Raw genomic sequence first — 19945 nt, 5'->3', positions numbered from 1 at the left:
GCTGAGCAAAGTGATGGTTGAAACTGGATTGTTGTGGCCAGAAGCTTTGCCACTTGTATTGTACAGCATCAGAACCACTCCCAGGTCCCCCCTTAACCTATCACCCTTTGAGATTCTTTTTGGTCGACAACCCCATGTAATGATTGACCCCCAGGATGATTTGAAATGCAATAATGAAGTGACTGTAAAATATCTGGTTAAGATGAGCCAGCAGCTGAGGAATCAAAACAGAAATCTAAAGCCGGTGATTCCCTATCCTACCAAACAGTAATTGTCATGACATTGAACCTGGGGATTATGTAATGATTCGAAATTTTCTACGCTCAGGTTGCCTCATTGACAGGTGGGAAGGACCGTACCAAGTCTTACTAACCAGCACGACAGCATTAAAGGTTGCCGAAAGAGAGACTTGGGTCCACTTGTCCCACTGTAAGAAGGTCGCTGACCCAGAGAGTACCCGTGACAAAGAGCAGAGTGTAGAGAACATCGTATCACTGGAGTGTCTGTTCCGGGAAGGTTGAGAGACAGGACTGTTGTCACGGCACCTGAGCACGGAGAACAACAAGACCAGAGGCGGTTGTCGAACCAATTTTTCTTTTTCCTTTTTATTATTTTCTCCATCTCCCATTACCCTCCTTTCCTCCCCCTTCTTGTTCCCTTTTCTCTCTTCTTAACAAGATGGACTTACCCCAAGAGACTGCGTTCCGGGTTTTCCTGTTAACCCTGTTGTTGACCAGAGCAGTCTGTTTCGGTGAGAGTACCAGAGAGGTCGAGAAAGGATCTGGAATGGGTTCTGATGACAAGGACAGATTTGTAGAATTCCAAGAGCAACACATCCATCGAGCAAAGGCGAGTATCAGAAAACGATCTGGTAGTCAGGAAACTAGGAGACACTGTGAAGGATTATTGGCTGAGGAAAATTGCATTTGTAGGAATTGTGAAAACATAGTTGAGGACGGGTGCATCCAGAGATGTCAGTCCAGCCTTAATATCAACATGGACCATCATCCATTGAGTGATTATCACTCACTAGTGGGTAAGGTTTTAAACCAAACAGATTGCTGGGTGTGCTCACAAGTACCTCAAGGTCAGAGCAAGTCAGGACTAGTACCGTACCCTTTAACAATAGATGAGGTACTTGAGTTACGGGGTGGGAGACCGGTGGACAAGAAGTTTAATATTTCTAGGCCCCCTAGTTTGAAGCTCCACCAGTACCATGTAGATAGATCCTTAGTGTGTTTCAACATTTCCAATTCCCAAAAGCCGGGAAATTGGGAAGTGTCATGGAATAACCAAACCATGGCATTCTCGCACAGAGCTGATAGGATACCCGTAGACTCTGAACTTATACGCCAAATAGCTGACAATGGAAGGTATTTTCGGTACAGGTATACTCTAGGCAGTAAGACCATGCGGGTTGGAGAAGTATCACCAGGGTACAGCCTGATACGTGTACTGAACAGATGAGAGAACTAGGGATTGGGTTTTTCACTTGGAAAGATTGCAATATGGTAATGTCATATTCTGTCCCATATGTTCTCCCCGATGATGCCTATTTCATATGCGGGAGGAAGGCGTATAAGTGGCTTGCCCCAAACTCAGAGGGATTGTGTTACATTGGAAGAGTGTTGCCAGAAGTAATGACCATAACCCATGATAAGATGAAAGACGTTCACCGCAGTGCTCAAGCTCCTTATACTCATACTCACTATGAACACATCGTTAAGAGACACCTCATAGATAGGACAGAGCACGCAGCCTCTGATTTAATTCACAAATCCACCGGGATTCAATTCCTACTCGCGTTAGACATCACTCGCACCGCCAGAGGAATTATAAATTATAGGTATATCCACGCGCTAGCGAACCTGATAGATAATATCACTGAGATGTATGATGACACCTTCAGGTATACAGGAAGGGAGTTGCAAGCTTACAAAACGGAACTGATCCAGCACAGGATGGTCCTCAATTATATCACAGCAGTGACAGGCGGGTACTGTGTCACTTTGGCAACTCAGTATGGTGTGAAGTGTTGCACGTATATTACAAACAGCACTGATGACCCAACCGAGGTCATAGATCAAAAGATGGACGATATCTTGCAGTTGAAGTGGGAGTTCCGAAGGAGTCACAACCTTACCCTTACTGCTGTGAGTAATGAACTGACCGGCTGGGTCTCATTGTTGAACCCACGCAATTGGTTTTCAGGTTTAGGAGAATGGGCTCAAAATGTTATCATGAGTGTAGGAAAGTTTCTCCTTTGTATCCTGGGAGTCGTCATAGTTATTGGCTTGATATTTAGATGTGTTCGAATTCTAACGCGGCGCAAGCACGGTACCAAAGTGATGAGTTTAAGGAGCGGGGGCATTGGTACAGCAGCAGATTTAATTTATGACCCATCAATAGAGACAAGGTTGTGATATGACGTGATTCCACGGCCCGTTTCTTTCACCCGTTTTTCCTTTGTTTTCCCTCAGCAAAAGTACACCCATCCGGATAAGACTTCAATCAACACCCAAGAATGATTACGCAAATGTTATGTGAATGTATTTTTGATCTGTTTCTTACCTTCATCTCTACAACCTTCAGGTAGTGACCCACATAGTCGACAGGTGATATCCATATATTAGCATTCACATATGTTCCCCCTCCATGTATCATCAACTAAATGTGCACCCCATTTGTTGGAACAAAAAGCCGAAAAGAGCTCGGTAGTGTTTGTTGGCCCACTTACAGACCCTTAATACGGGATAAGAATGATTTAATGTATACTTCGCAATACCTCGAAGCTTATTTAGAACATATACGGCACGATGATACATGCCCCTCAGACATGGAGTTCATACATACATACATACATACATACATGCTTTTACTATCCCACTAGGTCATACATTTCCCACCTACACCTCTCCTCCTTCCATCCAATTATCTGTAGATATTTGTATTGTATATTTCATCCAATCATCTGTAGATATTGTATTGTATATTTTTCTGTTTAATGTTTAGATAGTGGCAGTTATTGTTGACTGCCAAAGGGTGGACTGTCAAAGTCAAAAATATTGTATTGCATACACCATGTACTAACCCCACACACATGCCCGCTGCGTGTGCACTTGTTCCGCCGTGCGTGCACATATCCGCAATTTGCGTATGATCGCTCCCGCGTTCCTGCGCGTGGTATGGGTATTTACGGCGGGGTTTGTGAGCGCATAGAGGGTTATTAGAACATCACATATTTAACCCAAATAGTGCACATTTTACACATAGTCACCCCGCACCACATCAGCAAGTATCAACAGTTTAAATGATTCCAGGACTAAGGGATTCGCCTTTGCATGATAGGAAGGGTCAGACAAAGGTTAGAAGGTGATGTCTAGTATCCAGCTGTAGGGTATTTTAAGGGTAACATTCCGGTGTTGGTTAGAGAAAGATCGCATGTTCCAGCGTATAGTTATGTGCAGAAGTAGAATATAGATATAAACTGTATTTACTGTATATTATGTATGCGGCGGGAATCTAGAGGATACCACCCCCAAGAGCAGTTGAGAAAGACATCGCCCACCTTTTCAAATCAACCTATGACCTCTCCTGTAATATAAAGATGCATCTCTGTGTCCAATGGATAATGAGATTACAGTAACCATTGTATTGGGTATGGAAGTTGTGTATAAAAAGCCTGTTGCTGCCTGGCCGGTCAGAAGGCTCTGAACGCTATCATCCTGATTAGCGGAGGACTGGACCAGGTTGCGTAAGCGATTATTCTCACGTATATACATTTTCTGTAGCCATTATTCTGTTGTAGATTTATCTTGTTAGCCTTGTAGTGTATAACTTGTAACTGTTATCCCCTTTCAAATAATCCACTGTGGCCTTAGAACCCTGTGGACAACTACATATCGGTGTTGTGTCCTCATTTTCCTGCTAGGGTTTAAAGCGTATTTTACTGTATAAGGTTAAAGAGTATATTGATAAGGTGTACGCACTGCGGGTACTTTATACCGTCAGCGCTACTTAAGGTTTAAAGTGTAACATCATTACAGTGCTTTGCGGCACATGGTTTAGAGTGTAAGAATAACATTGCATTGCATTACGAATAAGGTTTAAAGTTTATTAAAAGTGTGTGCGCGCGCTGTGCGTACTCTGTACACTCAGCGTGGCGTGTGTACACCAAGTACGTACAACGTACGGGACTCTGTACGCAAATAGCGTACAAAGTGCGTAGCACGTGTATTCAGTCTAGCGGCCATAGCGGCTTCACGGTAAAAGTGTATCTAGAGGTATAGCTTTATGGTTTAAGATAATATCGACATTATCAATATTGATGATTATAATTTGTCACAGTAACATTTTGAAGTGAGGAGTTATCTACCAGCTGCAAATTTTCCTTTGTTGGCAGGTCCAAGAAAATATTGATTACTTGTCTTAAAACTATTATTGGAATATCCCGATAAGCAGTGGTAGTTTCCTCAGTTATGGGTAGAAAAACCTTTTTCCTGCTGAGAAGAGATTCATACTGATCCTTCATGTGTAGTGTATGTTATTTTTATTGAATTTGAATACAGTATATGAACAATTGTATACAAGTAATGCCCCCATAAAATGAAGTTTATTTCCTTTTCTTGCTTTCTTTTAGTATTAGAACTCTAGGGACGTACGGCTGAACATTACCCCGCTATATATGTTACATAATAGGGGTGTCATATATAATCTATACTATTTTGACCCTTTCTCTGGCCAGAATATTTCATTCATAGCCTGTGCAGAGAGACTTCTCCCTTGCTCTATTTAAGATTGCATTTTATGTCAATTATCACATGGCTATAAAACTGATCTGAGATGTCATGTACTGAATGTATTACATATTGGACCTAATTCAGACCTGATCGCAGCATATTTTTTATATTGTGTTACATTGTTTCTGTGCAAGGTAAATACTGGCTGCTTTATTTTTACACTGCAATTTAGATTTCAGAGTGAATACACCCAGGGCCGGTGCTAGGGTGTTTGGTGCCCTCCTGCAAACTATAAATTTTGTGCCCCCCTACAAATACAGGGGTGGTCTTCTGTATGCCGGCGGTCGGGCTCCCGGCGCTCAGTATACCGGCGCCGGGAGCCCGACAGCCGGCATACCGACACTTATTTTCCCTCGTGGGGGTCCACGACCCCCATAGTGGAAGAATAAAATAGTGTGGCGCGCGTAGCGTGCCACCGTGCCCGTAGCGTGGCGAGCGCAGCGAGCCCGCAAGGGGCTCATTTGCGCTCGCCACACTGTCGGTAAGCCGGCGGTCGGCCTCCCGGCGCCGGTATGCTGGTCGCCGGGGGCCCGACCGCCGGCCAGCCGTAGTGAACCCCAAATACAGATGTGGCCACTCTCATTCTACCTGCAAGTGGACGCATCTCGCTTGTGACTAGCCACAGCAAGCAGTGTCCCGTTCGCGGGAGTGTACACACCACCCGATCCTATGGATCACGGGTGCATGTACACCCACGGGCACACTTATTGCGAAAACGAGTTGCATTTGTCACAATTAGCCTTTAAGTTGAGAAGGGACACATCTGTATGTTTTCTTGACATGTCTCTTTACAATGTGTCATAGAAATGTGAAAAGAGAGAGAGGGTGACAGGGAGGGGGTGAGAGTCAGAGGATAACAGGAGAAAAAGGGAAGAGTCGGTGGGTGACAACAAGAGAGTCAGTAGGTGACAAGGTGAGGGTGACAGGAGAGAGAGAGAAAGTGCATGGGGAAAGGGTAAAGGCAGGGAGAGGCAGTGGGAGAAGGGCAGAGAGTGATGCTAGGGAGAGACAGTGGCCAGTGGGTGACAGTAAGAGGAGGGAGGTGACAATGAGGGTGAAAACAGAGGGTGACGCAGAGAGGATGGGAGTCATTGTGTGACAGGAGAGAGAGGTGATGGGGAAAGGGAGAGTGTAACAGGAGAGAGAGATGCGAGTTAGCGGGTGACAGGAGAGAGGTGACGGCCGGGGAGAGGCACTGGGTGACAAGCAGTGGGAAAATGCATCAATTAAAAAAAGAAACACATTAATATGACACTCCTCCCCCCCACACACACACATTGTTAATATACTACTCCCCCTCCCCAGCACACATTAATATACCATTCCCCCCCCCTCCAGCACACATAAATATACCATCCCCCCCTCCAGCACACATAAATATGCCATCCCCCCCTCCAGCACACATGAATATACCATCCCCACACCAGCACACATAAATATACCATCCCCCCCTCCAGCACACATAAATATATCGTTCCCCCCCACCAGCATATACCATTCCCTCCCCCCACCTCCCCCTCCTTAGCACACAATAATACACCAGTTTCCCCATGTGTGTCAGCAGCATTTACCTGAATGTCTGCTCCTCCAGTAGGTATGGCTGCCTTCTAGATCTGCTGGGCTGCTCCTCCACTCATGTCTTAAGGATCCTCCAAGTGCAGTCACGTGCACACGTGACTTCCTGTTCCTGCCTAATGAGGAAGCAGGCTCAGCAGAGCATCAATAGTTGGTTGGTTCTAAATCGGAGTGGGAGAAGTGACCTTCTGATGTCACTAGGGGAGGAGACACGTCACCAGGTGGAGGAGCTACGGCCGAACAGGGTACCCAAAATGTACCATTGCGGGCTCGCTTCGCTCGCCACGCTTCAGGCTCGGTGGCTCGCTCCGCTTCTCTCGCCACCTGATTACTAAGGTAATAGTTGGTGGTGTGGATAGTAGAGGAACTATCCCGCTGGCCTAGCTCCTCCCCCTTGTGTCGTGCCTCATTTCCCTGATGTAAAAGGTCCCTTAGGCCACTTTAATCTAGCATCTACCCCCTTCCCTCCCCCTGTCACTAAAGAGACTGCAGTCTTCAGCAGGTGCCCGCTCCTTCCACCCTCTCTCCCCTCATCCCCCACTCATTAGTGGACATTCCGCAGGGCCCGGACACTTTTATTTTTCCTTTGCAGCCACATGCTGCACTGTGCTGGGACTGCAGAAGTTGGGCAGACAACTCTCGATGGTAGAATGTCCACTAATGAGTGGGGGATGAGGGGAGAGAGGGTGGAAGGAGCGGGCACCTGCTGAAGACTGCAGTCTCTTTAGTGACAGGGGGAGGGAAGGGGGGTGGGAGCGACTCTGCTGCCTGTCTGTCATCCAGATTGACAGGTGCAACGGGGAGTAGCCGAGAGGTGAGGGAAGGTGGGACGGCCCTGAAACCGCAGATCAGACTGAGGAGCTTCTGTTTATCCTGCAAGCGCCACTACTGCTTGTCAGTGTGACCGGCTGCGGCAGCTGGCAGCAACACTGAAAAGCCAGGTGTAGTAGCAGAGCGGAGTGAGCGCCTTTGATGTGCAACAAATTTGCTGCTGCGATCAGGTCTGAATTAGGCCTTTGTTTGTACCATTTGTACTACTTCCCTGCTACCTTCTTCTTTTGTGTTCTCTTATTCACCACACCTGTGCAATGTGATTTGTGCATGTGTGTCTAGCTTCTGCAAAGGTCATGGGTTTGCACTTCAGCCTACCAAAATGAGCTTAATTCTACAAACCCATGCATAAATAATATTTTCTTTTGCAGAGTAACATTATTAAAATAAATGGGATAAAAATATACAGAGGTGCATTTTAGCGAAGTTGCATTTATTGCTGATTTATGCCCAGCCATTTCCACTGAATCCACTCAGTATAAGTGCTTAAATTTCGCACCTTCTATTGTACTTCCACAGAGAGGTGAATTTCCAGGTGCTCTTAGGGTAAAAAATCTATAGTGCCCCACACACAGGTCATGAAGATTGCGCAAATGTTCCCTAATTGTCATGATTAGTGTAAAGCTAGCCATACACTGAATGATAATTGTCCAGATCAGCTGACTGTTCCGAGCAATACATGTATACAATAAAGAGCTGAATGATAATCATTCACAGCCTAAAAACAACTTCAATACATTGTGAATTGTATGATTTGGTTATCAAATATGTCCGAACAAACCAAACAACCATTGATCATCTGACACCAGGAAGTGAATGGAAGCAGCCCTAATGGGGGTGCAGACTGATGAAGGGGCGGGGGAAATCCCTCCCCATAGGGCTGGATTGTGCACAATTGCAGCCTTCCTTGCATATTTTTGCTGCAGTTGTGTCTGAGACCAGGGACTGATTTGGAACTAAAAGTGTCCATGTAAAATTTTATAGAAGTGGGCTGACATGGGCAGCACAAGAGGTATAACATTCCGTGTAGCCATGGCAGCATCATGGATAGCAGAGTTGCTGTATTGCAGAGATAGAATAACAGAATGAATGGAGACAATGCAGTGTACTGAGTGCAGTGGGCTGCCTGTCATGTGGGGGGTGGCGCCACATGAGAACACACAAAACAGGCCCCACAGACGCGTTGGGTATGGGTGACCAGCGGACTGGATCCCGACGGTCAGCATACCGACGCCATGATCCTGTCCGCCAGTGAACGAAGCCCCTAGCATGTTTGCTGTGCTCGCCACACTGTGGGAACATTGGCTCGCTGCTCTCACCACGGGTTCTATTCCCACTCTATGGGTGTCGTGGACACACACGAATGGGAATAGTCCTCGGCTTCCTGCCGGCATTCTGGTGGCCTGGACCCCGGCTTCAGTATGCTGACCACCAGGATGGTGACTACATCCCCCACAGACACATCGGCCTACCAGGAATCTTCCTGGTGAGCCCTATGGCCAATCCGCCCCTGGTGAATGGAGATCTCCTCCATACATCTTGCACTGTATGGGGGCTATCCAGTTATCAGACCAGTATTCCTCCCCTCACGCCTGGCAGCTGGCCGGCTGCACTATCATGCACGGGTTGGCTGCACTATCATGCACTATTGCCAGCTTAAGACAGTATTATAGGAGATAATCTATGTCATGAAATGAGTAGTTCTGAATTGGCAGGAGTCTGGACTTTGGATTGACGCAGTGCTACTCATTAGTTTGATCTTAAAATGTGCATGGTGAATAGAATGTGTTTATATTTCTGTCCTTAACAATATACTTTCATCTGCAGCTTAAACTACAGTGGAATGCTGGCATCCGATGGACAATTTAGTGACTTCCTTTCCGGCATGGGTCCAGCTCAATTTGTTGGCCGCCAAACACTAGCAACTACATCAATGGGTAAGTGACACAGAGCAGAGTCTGATTTATTGCTCATATCGGCCACTGAAACATTGCTTTCCTTCCCTCTAACCCATTCTGCAGTTTATCTTCACAAACACAAGTGTCTTTTTCATCACCTAAGATGTTCTAATAAAAAAGGACACCCGATGATCTAGTTGGCTATGTTGTTTAATGCTGCACTTTGACTAACATCAGTTTTTCATAGCCTGCTGTTGTTATTGTACAGATATTTACAGTAACTTGTCATTTGTTCCCAATCTACCTTTCCCATAATTCATTGCTGTGTAGACAGTGCAGCTTCAGATTTGCATGCAAGACAGTTTTCTTAAAATGATACTATAATAATATATATGAAAATAGTTACCTATTTCTCCAGTGCATGAACTTCATTTATGTATTTGGCCTGCTGCACTGCACGGTTTGTATTTCACCAGAGGATGACTGGACAGAAAAATATTATTTTACAAATAGATTTTACACTAAATCCTTTAGACCCTTAACTGACATTTTTTTAAACAAATGGATAATTGTAAAATCACCTACCACCCCCATTAGTAATAGACCTCCCCCAATGGTAATAGATCACCATTAACATTACCCCCATCTTCCTAGTGGTAATAGATCCCCAGCTGTATAACCACCATTCCCATTGTAATAGGATCCTGCTTTTGTACCCCCTCTGCCCCCATAACTGGTGTGGTTTTTTTTCTTTTTACTATTTTACATCCCCATGCACCAGTACCAAAGGACTTTAATGGGGCATCCCTCCTCCCCCACCACAGTGTATTCAGGTTGTGTATCAGCGGTCATGGAATGCTACATCACTGCCTGTGGGGCTGGGGAGCCAGGGGACCCATTCTGCACATGTGCAGTACAGATTTATTTTATAAAAGCCATGGGTTGTAACCGTGTCAGCTACAGCCCAGCTGGCTGCAGTCGCATCACATGTGACTGGCTAGCTGAGTGGTAAAATCAGACATGCATCTCTCTGCACATGTTACATCTGACCCACCTGCAGTGCAACATGGTTTTGCGCAGTTGCTTTACTTACAAACATGAATCAGGTGCTAAGTGTATGAGTTATGGCAGCTATCAAATCAGCTTTCTTGTCACACTGCACTGAATGATGTATTTATTGATTAATTTGTTTATTTTAAACTATTTTTAGTGCAGCAATCATAACATAGAAAAATGATACAAATACAATACAGACAATAACAATAGCACAGTGTACAAAACTGATTTCATTGAGTAATTAAGCATGTAAAACATTAATGAGTTTGCACTTAAAGGTAATTAGTATACTTGGGAAGTCAAGAATTGCGGTACCTGCTAAAGATTGTAGTGGCAAACGCGCTTTGTCTGGACTAGGTAGACATGCATACCAAGGTTTGCAGACCCATGCAAAAATATTATTGGATTTTGAAGAGTGGTTTTAGCAAAATAGGTTAAAAGGTTAGAGAGGTACATTTGTAGATACGTTACTTGGTCTCTAAAGGGCACCTTCCATTAGCACTTCTACAGAGAGGCACCATTCCAGGAGCAATGACCATTATTGGCAGATTTACTCTGGCCTTGGGATCCTCTCGGTTCTGTTAGTTGGTAGAGATGTAATCAATATATAAACTATTTCCTGTACCTAAAGGCTTATGGGAAGCCACAAGACCCATTACTATGTGCTGCTAAGCAATTGTGCAAGGATTGCCATTTGCAATGCTTTGGTAAAAGTACATCTAGGAGCATAGCTTGGAGTCCAAATTGTCTTTTAAATCTGACCTTGGCTTGGATGTAGCATTTACATCTATTTTATGTTGGTCTGCTGGTTGAAAACAGGTCTAAAGTCAACTTGGAAATAGAATACGAAACAGAGTCCAAACGTAAAAATACAGAATGGATAATTGAATGCAGGATTACATGGTTGAAAAAAATATCATGAGTTTATCACAGCCTGCTATTGATGTATTTGAACCATTTTGAATAGATAATATATGTGGTGTTATGTGGTGTACATATATTTTTTTATATTTCTTAGGGGATGTTGAGGTTGGGCTACTGGAAAGAAATGGACAACTTGAAGTAGAAATTATTCAAGCTCGAGGTCTAACAGCCAAGGCTGGTTCTAAAACACCACCAGGTATGTTACCTTCATCTGGTGAGTGTCAAGTCACTGTATGTAATAGACAGCGATTAAAGTCACCAGAAACTTGCCCGAATCAATCTCAACTGGATTTAAGTCATCGTCCTGTTTTTTAATGTCAAGCGCACAAGATGTCAGATGTAATAGCCTGCAAATTGTCACTGCTTAATACTCAGTTGGCATTAACACACTCGGGACAGCGAGTTGGACTGATCTCTCTGACAGAGACATGTTCTGGTGAGTTTTTTGTGAAAATTTGTCCTTTCTTGACTGCCAAAATTTTTTGAAACTTGGCTGTGATTTACATGCTGCCACAAAACCACTCCCTGTAACAACTGGCAACTTTGGGGGTCATTCCGATTTGATCGCACGTAGCAACTTTTTGCTGCTCGTGCGATCAACTAGACGCCGCCTATGGGGGAGTGTATTTTAGCATAGCAGGGCTGCGAACGCTTGTGCAGCCCTGCTATGCTAAAAAAGTTTCAAGTAAAGCAAGACCAGGGCTGCAGTTACTCACCCAGTGCAATGGATCCAGCGATGAAAGTCTCGGTCCTGACGTCAGACATCCGCCCTCCAAACACCTCGACACGCCTGCGTTGGACACACCACGCCTGGAAAACGGTGAGAATCCGCCCCGGAACGGCTCCCGCCTGTCCTTCTTCTTGCGATCACTGCTGCGATCACATTTCTCGCTGGCGGTGTCGCGTGCGCAATGCGTCCGCCGTGCATGCGCATTTCCAACCCGTTTGCACCACAGCGAAGAACCGATACGTGCGAATGGGTCGGAATGACCCCCTTTGAGTGGAAAGTCTATGGAATCACACAGTGATTTCTGGCAATTTAAATTTGCCAAAAAATTGCAACCTATTCCCCCCCTTGGTCTGTGTACCATGGCCCTCATTCCGAGTTGTTCGCTCGCAGGCTGCTTTTAGCAGCATTGCACACGCTAAGCCGCCGCCTACTGCGAGTGAATCTTAGCTTATCAAAATTGCGAACGAAAGATTCGCAATATTGTGAAAAGACTTCTCTGTGCAGTTTCTGAGTAGCTCGAGACTTATGCTTCCAGTGCGATCAGTTCAGTGCTTGTCGTTCCTGGTTTGACGTCACAAACACACCCAGCGTTCGCCCAGACACTCCTCCGTTTCTCCAGCCACTCCCGCGTTTTTCCCAGAAACGGTAGCGTTTTTTCACACACTCCCATAAAACGGCCAGTTTCCGCCCAGAAACACCCACTTCCTGTCAATCACACTCCGATCTCCAGAACGAAGAAAAAACCTCGTAATGCCGTGAGTAAAATACCAATCTTCATAGCAAATTTACTTGGCGCAGTCGCAGTGCGAACATTGCACATGCGCAAGTAGCGGAAAATAGCTGCGATGCGAAGAAAATTACCGAGCGAACAACTCGGAATGACCACCCATATGACTTTCTCTAACATAATACTGGCTTCACTGGTGTCAGATTGGAAGCAGAGTGTTTCCTTGAAGGTGTTTCTGGAAACTTTTTTGTCCCAGTTGAATTATACATCCCTTACTGGGTATGCTTGTCATTCCTTGTTTGGGAAAACTACTAGCATTTGCAATAACATTTTATAAACACTCTCTGCTTAAGACTTTTGCGATGCCAACTGGAAGTGATTATGAAGCTACTGGGGGTTTTATATATTTATTTAATATGGTAAATCTGCCTATGTAGAACAGTATTATCATAGTCTTACCTGTTGCAGTACTATACTGTTTTACATATTTTACAACTATTAGTCATCATTAACAATGTTTTTATACATTTAAAAGTGAAAGGATTTAAATGGCAACTTCTATTTATTTACTTACTAGTTAAAAACCAGTCAAAATGATGGACACCAGGGCTGGATTTTAGGGGGTGGGGTGGAGGGGGGCACACGCTACTCATACGGAAGCTGATGGATTTCTGTAAGTCCTGGTGCTGGGAGCAGGGGCTCTATAATTCGAGTGTGTGTGTGGGTAGCGTTAGCCTTTTATATATATATATATATATATATATATTAGATAGATAAATAAATAAACAGATATATAGATAGATAGACGCTGCATATATCAGTAATGAGTATGCTATATACGCCAGTACTGGCACGTGTAAGCTCACCAGACCCCACACAGCTCCTGTCCAGGGAGTAGAGGACATCAGTAGCCACCAGCAGCTGGCCAGAGAGTCTGTGCATGGCCTGTCCTGGGTGTGTGAGGGGCGAGCACAGGACCCTGGCCGTCCTCCGGCACGCAGAGCATATAAAGCAGCTGAGCCGGTTATCTGCCTCCTCCTCACCCGCATCATCTGCAGCCCCAGCACAGTCCCCTCCTCCTCCCGGTCACCTGCATCATCTGCAGCCCCAGCACCGCCCCCTCCTCCTCCCGGTCACCTGCATCATCTGCAGCCCCAGCACCGACCCCTCCTCCTCCCGGTCACCTGCATCATCTGCAACTCCAGCACCGACCCCTCCTCCTCCCGATCACCTGCATCATCTGCAACCCCAGCACCTACCCCTCCTCCTCTCGGTCGCCACATTGCTCACCCCTTCTCCTCCAACCGGTTGGTGGCCACACATGTTCCTGTTGCCTCCGCTGTAAGCGCTGTGGGACTGTCTGGTGGTTCCTGCATCCATTATTTGGTTACTGCTGCTACTTGTTAGCGATTCCCAGGATGACAAGTAACATGGGGTTGCAGCACAGCATATGGAGGAGGGGGTGCAGAGTATGCGATATGTGGTGGGAGCAGTATATGGAGGAGGGGGTTGCCCTGTATATAGCGGTACTATATGGAGAGGTATGGGAGTGCAGTGTATATAGGGGCAGTTTATGGTGGGGGGAGCAGTGTACTGGAGAGTGACGCTTTCCAGTGGCCGGTGGCAGCACCACAGAGCTGTCTATATTGAAAATATCTGCTTCTCTCTCTCCCAAGTCCCCATCTGCCCCTACTTCTCCCCCCTTTTTCTCTCCAGTCCCTAGTATCACCAATCCTCCCATCCTCTCTCTTTCTCTCCAATTCCTTATCTGCCCCAACCGCTGCTCTCTCTCTCCCCAGCCCACTCTCTCCATATGCAGCAAGTGTGAAACAGTCAGATCAGTATTATTAATATTACCAGCAGCAGCAGGGTAGAAGGCTGTAACATCTCCCTGCAGTATCACTTTCACTTACCGCTGTGAGTCATTTGGTCTGAGCTAGAGGCACACATAACAGACGTGAAGTGTAGCATTAGGGGGATATCCAATTAGCCCCTGTAATTTACTGGGGCTAATTGTCCTGTCGGGGGCTATCCTATTACCCCCAATAAGCCAGCACGAGCGGTGGTAAACGGTGGTTACCTGATGCTGCACCAGGTGCCGTCTGCTGACAGTTCCCAGTGCAGCGCTGCTCCTCCGGCTCCCCCTGGTCACATGGCCGCTCCCCGTCATTTGAATGCTGCCAGGGGCGGGGAAGAGGGGGGAATGCGGTCACGGCGCTGCCCCGGCTTCCTCAGCGGGGGTCAGCGTACCGAGTAGCAGCTTCTGGGCCGCAGTGCCATGGCTGAAGTCCCAGCCTGCTGCTGCAGCGGGCATGGGACACTGCAGGCCGTCCCAGTCATCAGGGATTTAGGCTTGACTGCAAAAACGGAGCTGTTGCTACCGAAAACACACAGGTTTCACTCAGTTGCGTAACTAGAAATTTTTCTCCCCCAAGCCAAAAAATTCTCTGGCGCCCCCCCCCCCCCCCCCCACCATCCTCATAATTGGCACTAGCAAAGTGAAGATATTTGCGTGCGTCAAAAAGGGGTGTGGCTTCATTAAAATGGGTGTGGCTTCGCTGAAAGTGGCGTGGCGTTGCAGGAAAAGACTACCTTATACCCCTGTTTTGCAACCTGCACGCTGAGACATTGGCGACCACAGGAAAATAAAAATAATCCTGATTCATGCCCCTTACATCATTTGTCATTATTCCTCCTTATGGTAATGCCCCTTACACATTATGCCACACACTGCAATGGCCCTTAGACATTACACCACACACCGTAGTGCCTGTGACACATTGTGACACACACTGTAATGCCTGTGACATATTGCGCCACGCATCACTATGCCCGTTTTACATTATGCTACACACTACAATGCCCTTGAGATATTATACCACATACAATGCTCGTGATACAGTATACCACACACCGTCATGCCTGTGACACATTATGACACACACCGCAATTCCCGTTATACATTATACCACAGACACTGCAATGCCCCTAAGATATTATGCCACATACAATGCCCGTGATACAGTATACCACACACCGTCATGTCTGTGACACATTATGACACACACCGCAATACCCGTTATACATTATACCACACACTGCAATGCCCCTAAGACATTATACCACATACAATGCCCGTGATACAGTATATCACACACCGTCATGTCTGTGACACATTATGACACACACCACAATGCCCGGTATACATTATACCACACACCGCAATGCCCAGTATACATTATTCCACATACCACAATGTCTGTGATACATTATGACACACACCACAATGCCCGGTATACATTATACCACACACCGCAATGCCCAGTATACATTATACCACATACCACAATGTCTGTGATACATTATGCCACACACCGCAATGCTCGTTATATATTATGCCACACACTGCAATGCCCATTACACATTAAGCCCTACAGTAAGGCTTCTAATTACTTTTAAATTACCTGATCGTGTCCATGGGTTTCATGATCTTGGTTCCATGCATGGTGCCAGGGGTTTTCATGCTCAGGGTGTCATACTTGTTGCCAGGGGTTTCATGCGCTGGGTGTTATGCTCGTTGCCAGAGGTTCATGCGGTGGGTGTCAAGCTCGTTGCCAGGGGGTAATGCTCATTGCTAGGAGGTAATGCTTGTTGTCAGGGATTTCATGCACTGGGTGTCATGGAGAGTAATGCAGCCCAAACCGCTCCCATCTAGTGTGCTGCGGGCACCGCTGCCCGATCCCCCCGTTGCTGTTGCTGCCGCTGCCACCGCCGCGCCAGGGTAGCAGGTTTGCAGGGTGCCACCGGCCGCGGCCAGCGCTATGCGCTCCCGTGGGTCCCTGCACCTCCAAGTATGACCTCTAGCATGTCTCCTCCATGGCTGCGGCCATTTTGGAGGGGACATTTAGCAGATTGACATGCGGACGTTCGTTTCACTGAACATGTATGTTTTCGGGAGAAATGGCATTTTTTTACAGGCAATCAATCTGGATAGTCTGTAAAAAATAATCAGTGAAACATCAGGAAAATTCTCGAAAAACATACATTTTTCGCACCCGATGTTTTACCGGGGCTAATAGGATATCCCCCTTAGCCCTTTATTATATAGGATTCCTCAAGTGCTGCTACAGATGTGTCCTCTTACATCCTTGCTGCAGTCACACTAAACAGCCGGTGGCGAGACTTGGTAGGGCAGATCTTTTTTTGCATTTTTAAGAAAATGCGTCTTAGGCACAAAGTAGTATGTTGGGACACACAAGCAGCTTCTGCTGATTAAAATTATATGCAGCATGAAGCTGAACTGAGTGGCAGCACGAGCAGGGCGCTCCACTCTACCTGAGAGATATATCTCCGTTTTCTCTCCCCCTGCCCTTTATAACCCCCCTGCCTTTAGCCCCTGCAGCTGTGGGGACTCCTTGCCGTGGTGGACTAGTGCTGCGGAATCAGGGAGCCGGTCTACTGGCTCCCGCGGATTGCGGCCTGTCCACCTCACAGAAGCCAGGGCCTCGATTTGGGACCGGCGCTGCCCGCCGCTCGCGGCATACGCCCGTGGAGCACCAGATGGCGGACCCTCGTTCTACACCCCTGCGGCGGGCTTACCTCACCTGGCCTGCGGGAGCTGACGGCGCTGCTGGAGGGCTGCGGGCCCGGACGATCGCGGGAGCTCCGGAGTCCCGGCGGTGGCGGCCATCTTGGATCTCGGGAGCCGGGGAAGGACGCAGGGGACGCTCGGCTACAGTCACACTTCCTCCTGCCGAGGTGAGCTGCTCCCCTGGCCCAGCGGTGATCCCCCCTACCCCCTCCTCTCACTGCAGCCTTGTACTTGCTGCCTGCGGGCGGCGGCCGCTGGGGACCCTGAGTGAGGCACCAGACGGAAAACAGCCCCATCCCTCCTGAAGGCTTATCCTGGGGCTGGCTTTCGTTCCCCCCTGGGCCTGCATTATATGGTCTGCCCCTCCTGGGTCATCTCTCCGCCCCCCCATGCTAATATTGTCTGGAGGCTGAGTGGGAACCCTTCAGCTGCGGGCTATAGCTGGGACCCTCCCCAATATATCACCTCGCGCGGGCCCTCGGCTGCCTCTGCCGCACCCCTGCTGCCCGGGACCCCGCGCTGGAGGTCCCCCTGCTGCGGCCCTCCGGAGCCCCTATTTCAACCTGCCTGAGGGCCCCAGCGCTCTCTCGGGCCCTGCATGCTCCTGCCCCCCCCTGCAGGCTCCTCCCTCTCCTGGTGCCCGTGGGGTCCCTTGCTGCTGCTCCTGATCCTGGTACTACCCCGGTCACTGGCTAGTCCGTGTCCGGGCCTCATCCCTACGGATCCTGGACGGGGGTGGGTTACTGGAGTGCACCAGTTCATCTCCTGCAACCTCTGTCTGTCTGACTCCCCCCCCCCCCCCCCCCCCGGACCCACGTGGACCCTTCTTTCTACCGCAGCTCCTCGGCCCTGTCCCACCTACGCTGCTTTGCTAGCCACATCATGATACTCCTCTAGAACCCCCACCTTTCCCCCCCTGGTCCTGAGCCATACTGCTGGAGCGCCTTCTCTACCTACCAATCTGCCGACTACCCCCTTTCTCATCTGTTCAAGATGCCCAGAGCTGGCAAAAAATCGCAGGGATCTGACCTTACGCCATTCCTTACTAAAAAAAAGCACAGATCCGATGCTCCTGAACACCCTCATGGTCCCTCCGACTCTGATCCCGAAGATGACGATCTCACATCCCTTACCCGTAGGGACTTTCTCTCCCTCCTTAAGGAGATGCGGGATGTTAAGACCTCTGTCCAGGCTCTCCACTCCCTGAAGTCCGATATTGCCGACATTGGCTCCAGAACTGATCAACTTGAACGGAGAGTGGAGGAGGTGGTGACGTTCCAACAATCGGTCGAGACTGACTTTCATCAACTCCGCCAAGATGTTGCCCACTTGCGGGAGGAGCATGAAGACCAAGACAATAGGGCGATGAGAAATAATTTGAGGATTCTGGGTAATCCTGAAGAGGTTGAAGCGGCCCATCTTGACCTTTACCTTAAGCGCCTCTTTGCCCACCTATCCCCTGACACCCCTGAAGACCACCTTCTCCTGGACCGCGCACAACGAGCCCTTCGACCTCGTTCCCAGGACTCTTCTCAGCCCAGGGATGTCATTCTCCGAATGCACTACTTCACTGCGAAAGAGGCCGTTATGAGAGAAGCCTGATGACTGGGGTCTGTGTCCTTCCAGAATGTCTCCCTGCAGATCTTTCAGGACTTATCCCCGCTAACTCTAGCTAAACGTAGGGACTTTAAGCCCATCACCTCCATACTCACCCAACACAAGATTAAGTACCGCTGGAGTTTCCCCTTCTGTATCCTGGTTTGGCATCAAGGGAAGCTGCTCACGGCCAGAAACCTGCCCAAAGCCCAATCACTGCTCTCCAAGCTGAGTATTCCCACCGCTGAACAGGACCTTTCTGCTCCACGTCTACCTCTGCGGACACTGCGGAGCTCATCCCCGCCTCCCCGTTCGGAGTGGTTCATGGTTCCAGCTTCTACAACCTCTCCGGCTCCGCCTCCAGTTCCCTGATGGACTTCAAGTTTGCTGATTGGACGACCTGTATCTATATTTGTGTCGACCTTCCTTGGTCGTACTCCCTAGCCTGGGAGCTGTTTGACTTTTGTTCCTTCATGCCCTGATTCCCTGATCCCTTAGTCGGTTCTCAAATGTTATGTTGTTACCCCTTATTACATCATGCTGATCTGTTTTTCCATGCTCTGTTTTTTTGTTTTCTTCCTCCATTTCTCTCTGGAGCTGGCGCTCCTTCTGTCCCTCGTTCCTGTTTTCTCTCTAGCTTTTCCCCTCAGGTCTTCCCAGGGGGGAGTCTGCTTCCTACCCTTTGCTACGTGGTTTGTGATGCATCGTCTGGATGCCATGCCACGCCCCCTTCGGGCTTTTAGCCCTCTTGCTGACCTAGGTGCCTTCCCGACACCTAGTACCCCTTCACCCTGTCACCACCACCGGTCCTGGCCCCTACCGCCGGATGACCAGCTACCCTCCCCTCCCTTCCACTTTCCTTTCCTCCCTCCCTCCCTTCTGACCATGCTGTCTTACGCCTTGTATCCCTCTCTTCTATTTCTCTTCCTCCCTCCCCTACTTTCAGAGCTCTGCACTCTTTCTACTCTGCCTGCCTTTTTGCTGTTTGCCCATGGGTCTCCGGGTACTCTCTTTTAATGTGAAGGGCCTGAATAGCCCTCAAAAAAGAGGTAAGCTCTTCACCTCCCTTAAACTCCAAAGGGGCGACCTGGTCTTCCTCCAGGAGACTCATTTCCTACATAACTCCCACCCTACGCTACAATGTAAACCATACCCTGATTCTTACCATGCCTGTGATCATTCGACCAAAAAACAGGGGGTCGCGATCCTATTTGCCCG

The 19945-nt window shown here is 48.0% G+C and overlaps 1 protein-coding gene across 1 annotated transcript in view; it reads left to right on the top strand.

Moving 5' to 3' along the window:
• RIMS4 (regulating synaptic membrane exocytosis 4) overlaps window positions 1-19945 on the top strand; it is a 324560-nt gene that overhangs the window by 289512 nt on the left and 15103 nt on the right. Inside the window, exons 3-4 of the mRNA XM_063959592.1 lie at window positions 9033-9142; window positions 11178-11279. Of these exons, the coding sequence (XP_063815662.1) occupies window positions 9033-9142; window positions 11178-11279 (212 nt within the window). The remainder of the gene's footprint in view (window positions 1-9032; window positions 9143-11177; window positions 11280-19945) is intronic.

The sequence above is a fragment of the Pseudophryne corroboree genome, chromosome 3 (assembly GCF_028390025.1).
Source record: "Pseudophryne corroboree isolate aPseCor3 chromosome 3, aPseCor3.hap2, whole genome shotgun sequence".
Lineage (NCBI taxonomy): Eukaryota > Metazoa > Chordata > Amphibia > Anura > Myobatrachidae > Pseudophryne > Pseudophryne corroboree.
Note: the sequence above shows the minus strand (reverse complement) of the source record. Positions and strands in the feature narration are given on the sequence as shown.